Genomic DNA, 9,356 nt, shown 5'->3' on the forward strand with positions numbered 1-9,356 from the left:
GCTGGCGCTGGTTTGAGTCACACAAGGCGCGCTTTGGGAATTTAAAATTTCTTTCCTATGCGTCGCATCGCCTCGTGCATGGAGTGATGCGTTGTTACGCCTCGTGCATGCCCGCATGTAGTGCGTCGCACCCTTGAGCCCATGCATTGCAGTGCTTCATGCATGTACGCCTTGGTGTTGGCCGCATGCCTCTTGGAGAGGCCTCTTCATAAATAAACACAAATCATTCCTTTGGAAGAGGTGTGGATAGTTTGAGTTAAATGGGAAGCCTGATACCAATAAACCAGTTAAAATTTTATGGGATGCAAACAAACACAAAAGAGTAGAACTCTTGTAAATTTTCACAATTTCTATCTTTTCAAAATAATTCACAACTTTCAAAATTAACCCAAAAATATTAATAATTAATATAATATATAATTAATTATTTTAAAAATATTTCTAACACTTGCTTGGAGTACTTCAACCGCGGTCTTCCCTGTGTTGTGTTCGTGTTCTTTCAAGGCAACGACTATGACTCGCCGGTGTTTGTCGACTGTCACTGCTTTCGTCTGCTCTGTTATGGGACCTACGTTGACGTGTTGGCTTGCGCGTTTTATAGTCTTCAATTAATAATGCAATTTTGCAACAGAAAATTTATAAGTCTAAAGGTTTACTTATTACTTTCTATTTTATTTTTAAGAAATATATCCATTTTTTGTCCAATTAAAAAAAAGGGCTATTAAATTGTCCTAAATGATACATGCTCTTATGTAGATTCTATACTATATTTGAAACAAAAAATAATACACTTAATTCTATCAATAATTTTCATCTAAGATTCTTTAGTAAATCTAACCTTTTTTATAAGTAAAAAAGAAAAAATATTAATCCACATAATTAGACAGATCAAATACACAGGAAATATACAAAAAAAAAAAAAAAAAATCTAATTACGGAAGTGAATCTAACGTTTTTCATATTAAGAACTCTTGATGTCCTTTACATTCAATGAAATTTATAAGGAATAATATCAAGATGTTAATTCAAAGTTCAATGTTCTTTTAAGACTTTATTTTTGTATAGAATAGTTATTTTATGGCTAAGGAATGTCAAAGCCGGACACCTATTAGTCAATTCTCACCGAATTTTCAAACATATTTATTGCTTAGTACTACTAGTGAGTTGTGACTTTCATGGAACCTTCTTTGATGTACTAGACAAGTTTTCTTCTTTCTACGAACAAGACACCTCGGACTGCTACCCCTTATAAATAAGACATTCGAAGTTGCATTTCCTAACTCGAATACTTGAGTTTGTCTACTGCTGTCTGCTGCACAACTTTCTGACGCGAGAGAAAACGTACGACTGTCTAGCGACTAGATCGCCTACTCCTTTATCCCTATCAATTACTGTGTTTTGCACATCAGAATCTTGGTAGATTTCTTGCTGCATCCCACGAAGAAAGAATGGGTTTTGTAGACAGGAGTCGAGAGAACTTGTTATCTAAGATGGCAACCGGCAATGGGCATGGTGAAAATTCTCCATACTTTGATGGTTGGAAGGCCTATGAGAACGATCCATTTGACGCTAGCGAGAATCCTCGTGGGGTAATCCAAATGGGTCTTGCAGAAAATCAGGTAGGAATGCTTATTACTTTGTTGTCGTTCATTTTCTGTGACTAATCTGAAGCGCACATTGAGAGACTCAGTCATGGACTAATGGTGGTTATGTGTTGAATGTGCAGCTTTGTTTTGATTTGATTCAAGACTGGATTAAGAAAAACCCAAAAGCCTCCATCTGCACGCCCGACGGCGTAGATGCCTTCAGAGATAGAGCTATCTTCCAGGATTATCATGGCTTGGCAGAGTTCAGAAATGTATGGAACATACATACCTCATAGCTCTTCGTGTTCTATTCATTTGATCTCTCAGCTCTCTCTCTCTCTCTCTCTCTCTCTCTCTCACACACACACACACACACACACACAGAGTAAAAGAATCTGTCTGTCAATATTATTAGATGAAATGATTAAGATTCTTAATCGTGCATATTAACAAGATAGATAATTGCAATTCCACAGGCTGTTGCCAAGTTTATGGCGAAAGTAAGAGGAAATAGAGTCAGATTCGACCCTGACCGCATTGTTATGAGTGGAGGCGCAACAGGGGCTCATGAGACGATCGCCTTTTGTTTGGCTAACCCTGGGGAAGCATTCCTCGTACCTACTCCTTATTATCCAGGGTAAGATAGAAGACTTTCATTTCAATTTTCTACTTCTTTAATGCTTTGTACTTTTTTTTTTTTATTTAATTTCTCATGAAAGTCAAGAAATAAATAATGCAATAATTCAAGTTTGGTGCAGGATTAGCTGTTAATTTGACTTGGTTTTTGAGGCACATATACTGACCGTCGATCTTTGCTGTCTCTCACACCCACCTACACTAGAGAGACAGAGAGATTGACCATTACATCTACTTTGATTAATCGTATATAGATTAATTTAAACAGATAAATGGAACCAAACATCATTCTTGTTTCGCTAGTATTCATAGATATGTGAAAGACCTCTAGCAACATACAGAACATTATTTATCTCGAAAATTAATCTTTGTGTGCAGGATATTCTAATAAATTTTGCTTTATAATGCAGTTTTGATCGTGATTTGAGATGGAGAACAGGAGTACAACTTCTCCCAGTAGTCTGTGAAAGCTTTAATAACTTCAAGGTGACAAGAAAAGCTTTGGAAGCCGCCTATGAGAGAGCTCAAGAGGCCAAAATCAGAGTAAAGGGCTTGCTTATTACCAATCCCTCAAATCCACTAGGCACCATCTTGGACAGAGAGACGCTAAGAAGTATAGTGAGTTTCATCAATGAAAAGAACATCCACTTGGTCTGTGACGAAATATATGCGGCCACTGTCTTCAGTGAGCCTGGTTTCGTCAGCGTATCTGAGATAATGGAGGAAGAAATCACTTGCAACCGTGATCTCATCCACATTGTTTATAGTCTTTCAAAGGACATGGGGTTCCCTGGCTTTAGAGTTGGCATTATCTATTCGTACAACGATGCGGTAGTAAATTGCAGTCGTAAAATGTCCAGTTTTGGACTAGTTTCGTCACAAACCCAACATCTAATTGCATCAATGCTATCGGATGATGAGTTTGTCGACAGGTTTATTGCTGAGAGTGCTAAGAGGTTGGGGAAAAGGCATGAGGTCTTCACTCAGGGACTCGATCAGGTAGGCATTGGTTATTTAAAGAGCAACGCTGGCCTATTTCTTTGGATGGATTTGCATCACCTCCTCAAAGAGAAGACATTTGAAGCAGAGATGGAACTGTGGCGAGTGATAATAAATGAAGTTAAGCTCAATGTTTCTCCTGGTTCTTCTTTCCATTGCTCAGAGCCAGGATGGTTCAGAGTTTGCTTTGCTAATATGGATGACAGCACCATGGAGTTGGCCTTAACAAGAATCATAACTTTTGCCCTCCAAAGCAAGGAGCTCAGAATTCAAAGGAAAAGACAGTGTTGGGCAAGCAACCGCCCAAGACTAAGCTTCTCAAAACGAAGAATGGATGATATAATGATGACACAATCCCTGTTGTCTCCTCACTCCCCTATACCTCAATCACCCCTTGTTCGAGCTAGGACTTAGATTGTGAATTACCGCCATTTTTATGCAACCTAGAGGCAGACGCATTCTTTAAATTCTTTATTCTATTTTGGCGAAAATGATTTCTCCTTGGTAAAAGGGTAGTTGATCCATTAGTTTAGTCCTGAGAAAATAACATATATAGTGGCAGGCTACTCTGCCACTAACGGGGTTAACTCAGTTCATCCACCCCTTCTTTTTCCATCTTGAGAGCATTTTTTCTTTCTATTTCACATACCAAATGGTGTTGAAAATAGTTACGTAGTTTGCAATAAATTACCTTGTAAGCACACATTTGATTTCTGTACTTTTCGAATGAGATTATAAAGATTCTTGAGTTTTGATTACAAAAGTGTGACGTGGTTGTTTGTCCCAAATTTATCATCATTGGTGTTCATCAATATTCGGGAAAAAAGAGAGAAGAAAACAGAGAACAGAAATGAAACCTCAAACCAGGAACTTCATATACTGATTTCTTCCAGTGGTTGCACTGCTAGCTACTCTTGATCTATAAAAACAATAAAGGAACTATCATCCATCCATCACACGGCAGAAGAAAAAAAAAAACCATGAGAGCTGTGAAGCTCCCAAAATAAAGTCGTGCAATGCACAATGCTTTACAACATCAATAAGACAAACAATCATGCGGTACGCCTCTGGATAAGTTCGAAAATCTCTCAAAGATAAAGCCACTGCAAAAATGCAGCAGAACTACCTCCATTTCCATACCCATAAAACATATTCATGGACTAGGACTAACTAAAGAAATCGGCCTTTATCGGGAAAAGAAGAGGCCCTTTTTTCTTTTTCCAGCCTTTTGGTTTTCGAATGAATTTTGTCAACCATCCATAAAATTTACTCATGGAGCCAGCACTTCACAAATTTTCCTATCTCATTGCAAAACCACCAGCAACATCATTTACTTGTCTATATGATAGTCTATGCATGCAATCATCAAAGCAAAGAACAAAATCAAATTTCTCTCATCAACATTTAGAGATGCCAAGGACCACCGCCAGGATTATAATTAGTTGGGCTTCTAGCAGCCACTTGAGAGTCTATAGTTACAACAAGAAGCATTTCTTTCTTTATTGTCCCGTTTGCACGACGATTCAAACCAAGATTCAACAATTTATAGTAAGTTATTTAAAAATATATATATATAGTAAGTTTGAATAGGATATTTCACTAACAATAAAAGAAACTGTTCAATGCAAGTTGAATATGTAAAACCATGTACAAATGTGTTTTTATGAAAGGGCCATTCTACGGAGACCGAAAGGTCTACCGAAGAAATGGTGTATTTTTTCAGTTTTTTAATCTTAAATATTAAAAAAAAAAATGCAGATTCAGTGCATTTCTTCGATAGATCTCTCGGTCTACCTAACACCTTTCTTTCACGAATTCATTGATTATAAAGAAGATGAATCCAAGTAGCTTCAATAAGATATAGCCGGTTTACTGTTATATATATATATATATATACACAATATTGTCTTTATTATGCCAGATCATACTAAAGGGACGGTATGAATGAATGTAATTATGATTCTTTTAGTCTGAATAGTACAAGGCTTTATACAAGTAAATTACCAAAAATAGAAAAGGAAACTAATGGGGGAAACTAATCCTAGAGATTGACTACATATACACATACTTGAATGGTGAATATTATACAGTAATTACAAAATAAATAAAGGATTGTTTCTATATATTTGTAGCCAAGAACCAATTAGAGAAATGTGGCTCAACATGAGGAGCAATGGACGATGTTGACTTATCATTCCCCCGCAAGATTGACTAGCCTTTTAGGACACCAATCTTAGTCCGATGAGTAAGAAAGTGAAGACGAGGCAACGACTTAGTAAGAGAATCAGCATGTTAGTTAGAAGTATGAATATGAGAAACATGTAGGCGACCTGTAGCAACTTGATCCCGAACAAAATGAAAGTTGATAGCGATGTGCTTCATACGAGAATGAAACACTAGGTTGGCACAAACATACGTAGCACTCACGTTGTCACAATAGATGACTGGAGCAGGGGAGATAGGCACATGCAACTCTTGAAGAAGATTCATTACCTAATTGACTTCAGATGCATTAAAAGCAATGGCCTAGTATCTTGCCTCGGTGGAAGAGCGAGCAACAATATTTTGCTTTTTAAAACTCCAAAAGATGGGATTTGCGCCAAGAAAACCAACATAGAGAGGTTGAAGTTCAATCATTAGGATCACCTGCTCAATCGGTATCCGCAAATGCATGATGGGTCCAAGGAGAGTTCTTGAAAAGCATTATGCCATAATCAAGAGTCCCAACGAAATAACGAAGCAATCATTTAACTATGCACCAATGAGCATGGAAGGACAGTGCATGAACTGAGATAGCTTGTTGATGGCAAAGGAAACATCTGGACAAGTCAAGGAGAGATATTGTAAGGACCCAAGAGTTTGGTGATACAAGGTAGCATCAGCCGATGGAGAACCATTAAACAATTTGAGAGCTTCAATAGTAGCAAGTGGTGTAGAAACAGGCTTGGCATCATCCATGGTAACATGATGCAAGAGGTCTCTTATATATTTCCTCTAAGATAAAAGCAAACCATTAGAGGTAAAGTGAGCTTCAACCCCAAGAAAATATGAAAGATTACCAAGATCCTTTAGAGAGAATACTCGGGCAAGAATAGTGATAAAGGCAATCACATGAGCAGCAGAGGATCCAATGATGATGATGTTATCAACATAAACCAATAGATAAAGAACCGAAGTGAGAGAGTGGAGCATAAACAAGGAGGTATCCGAATAAGAGTTGGTGAAGCCTTCGGAGATTAGAAAATTACGAAATTTGTGGTACCAAGTACAAGGGGCTTGCCGAAGCCCATATATAGCCTTTCGTAATCTACAGACATGATTGGTAAGGTCGAGGTGGGCGAAACCAAGGGCTAGTCCATGAATACTTCATCAGATAAAAGGCCCTGTAAGAATGCATTATTCACATCAAGTTGGCAAAGAGGCCAATTGTTAGTCATAGCAAGAGTAAGTAATAACTGAACAATTGCAAGCTTAACAACAAGGCTGTAGGTTTCAGAAAAATCAACCCCAGTTCGTTGATGAAAACCTTTAGCCACTAAGCTAGCTTTATAACGAGCTATTGACCCATCAAGATTCCTCTTAATCCTATAAATCCACTTGCACCCAATAACATTTTGTGTAAGGGTTCATGGCATGAGAGACCAGGTTTGATTAGAAAGTAAGGCATTGTATTCATTACTTATGGCTTGACGCCATGCGTGATGTTGCTAGGCCTATTTGAAGGTTGAGTGTTTGGTGTTTGGAGAGACAATGGTGGTGTGAAGATCAAGTAGGCGTTTTGGCTTTGTAATGTTATTACATAACCTGGTGTTATAAATGTGAGGTTTAGCTATGATGGGAGAAGAAGGAGAGGATATAGGAGACGAGACACTTACCTGTGAAGGATTGGATGAATCCCTAGATGGAGGCATGGAGGAGGAGCTCGAGGATGAGGTATCCTGGTTTATAGAGTCAGACCTGCGAGAAGAAGACTCACCACGCGAATTAGAATGATGGCTATGAAGGGGAGAAGACATGTTCTCTGCTTAAAGAGTATAAGAGACAGGCAGATTGGAGATATTTTGAGCACTCAAAATTAAGGGTGAAGAATTAGGAGTGATATCAAAAGAAGATACATGAATGAAAAATTTGGAAGGTTCATGAGTTGGTTTGGATAACCAAGTGTCTGAGGAAGGCAAGATGAAGTGCGACTTAGTATGGGAAATTTTATTATGGAAATGGAAGGTATTTTCCACAAAAACCAAATGTCTAAAGGTGAAAAGTTTATTTGTGGAAGGATCAAGGCAGAGATAGGCATGATGTGTAATTGAGTTGCCAACAAATACACAGGGATGAGATTGTGGTTCGAGTTTGTGAGAGGAGTAGGGTCTTAACCATGGGTAGCAAAGACAACCAAATATTTTTAAGGATAAATATTTGGGTGACTGCTTAAAGAGATGAGATAAAGGAGATGTGTTACGTGTGACCAAAGATGGCATTCAGTTGATGAGATAAATTGCAGCTTGAAATGCTAAGGACCAATATTTGAGCGGAATAGAAGCATGATGAAGCAAAGTAAGAGCAGTTTCAACAACATGACGATGTTCACACTTAATTGTGCCAACATGTTCAGGAGTATGAGAAAGAGATTTGAGATGTTGAATTCCAACTCGAGAAAGAAAATGACCAAGACTAGTGGCTTTGCCACTTCCATCTGTATAAATAGTTTGAATCGTTGTAGAAAAATAATGTTCAACAAGAGATTTTAACTGTTCAAACACTAAAGTAACATTAGATTTACTTTTGATTGGATAAAGCCATGTGTATTTGGTAAAGTAATCCACAAAGATAACTTAATAGCAAAAATTATCAAAAGAAATGAGAGGAGCAGGTCCCCAAACATCCATAAAAAGAAATTCCAGAGGTTTAGAACAAGTTAACGAATAAATGCCAAACGGAAGTTTGTGGCTTTTATTACATAAACATGCGTTGAAAGAATTAGAAAAAGAGTTAGAATTAGATAAATGTAGTTTATGAAAAGCAATAATTTGATGGAGGATTTTGGAGGACGGGTGACCTAACGATTATGCCAGAAGCTAATGGTTGGAGAGGGAGGACTTGACCAAGGTCTTGACCTAGTTGTCGTGAGGGCCGAGTATGGTGGTGAAGAAGATGATCTGGTCACTGAAATTGACCACTCATACACGTTTCCTCTACTCAGGCCTTGCACCAAGATGCCTCTATGGTTAGATCCTTCACAAGAAAGAAATCAGAGAAAAATTCGATAGAGGTGTTATTGTGAGAATTAGGGGTGTAAATTTAAACCGGAAAGCCGGACCGGACCGAACCGGTTGGTTCGGTTTTGAACCGGTCCGGTCCAGAACCGGTTCCTATATTATGAAAACCGGCCGGAACCGGTCCGATTTCGGTTCCGTAGTTTCCGGAACTGGACCGGACCGGTTGGAAAAAATATATATATAAAAATTAATTTTATATATTATACAAAATATTTTTATATGTATAAGTTTTATATATAATATATAATTATATATTAAATTTTTATATATAATATATAATTATATATCATATATGAAATAATTTCATATTATAATTTATAAATTATAACATAAAATGTTAATCTTAAATATGAACATTTGTATTTGTTTGATCATATGTTATTAATATAATTATATATAAGATAATTTTATTATAATTTATAAAATAAAAGTTTAATCTTAAAGATGAAAATTTAATTGATCATATGCTTTAAACATAAAATATATATATATATATATTAAATTATTAATAACATTTTATCATAAGAAGTAACACTTTATTATATATTTTTTACATTTTAAAAAAATCAGAAAACCGGACCGGACGTGACAGGAAACCGGTAAAACTGGATGTACCGGTTTAGGAGGGTAACCGGGGCGTAATCGGTTTTGAAAAATGAAAAACCGGTACATACCGGTTCGGTCCTAGATTTTGTCCAAAACCGGACCGGACCGGACCGGTTACACCCCTAGTGAGAATAAAATTGAAAAACAGAAAGAAGATTCTTCTTGATGTTAGGTGCACACAAAACATTATTAAGTTTGAAAGTGGAATCATAAGATTTAAGAGTAGTAAATCCTATATGAGTAATAGGGATGT

At 37.0% G+C, this 9,356-nt stretch overlaps 1 protein-coding gene across 1 annotated transcript; it reads left to right on the top strand.

The window, feature by feature from the left end:
* Positions 1 to 1,215: 1,215 nt before the first annotated feature.
* Positions 1,216 to 3,984, top strand: LOC121235692 (1-aminocyclopropane-1-carboxylate synthase-like). Its single transcript, XM_041132059.1, has 5 exons — positions 1,216 to 1,352; positions 1,390 to 1,619; positions 1,727 to 1,858; positions 2,063 to 2,223; positions 2,633 to 3,984. Exons 2-5 carry the CDS (start codon positions 1,449 to 1,451, stop codon positions 3,633 to 3,635), a joined length of 1,467 nt encoding a protein of 488 aa, XP_040987993.1. The 5' UTR covers positions 1,216 to 1,352; positions 1,390 to 1,448; the 3' UTR covers positions 3,636 to 3,984.
* Positions 3,985 to 9,356: the final 5,372 nt, after the last annotated feature.

The sequence above is a fragment of the Juglans microcarpa x Juglans regia genome, chromosome 6D (genome assembly GCF_004785595.1).
Source record: "Juglans microcarpa x Juglans regia isolate MS1-56 chromosome 6D, Jm3101_v1.0, whole genome shotgun sequence".
Taxonomy (NCBI): domain Eukaryota; kingdom Viridiplantae; phylum Streptophyta; class Magnoliopsida; order Fagales; family Juglandaceae; genus Juglans; species Juglans microcarpa x Juglans regia.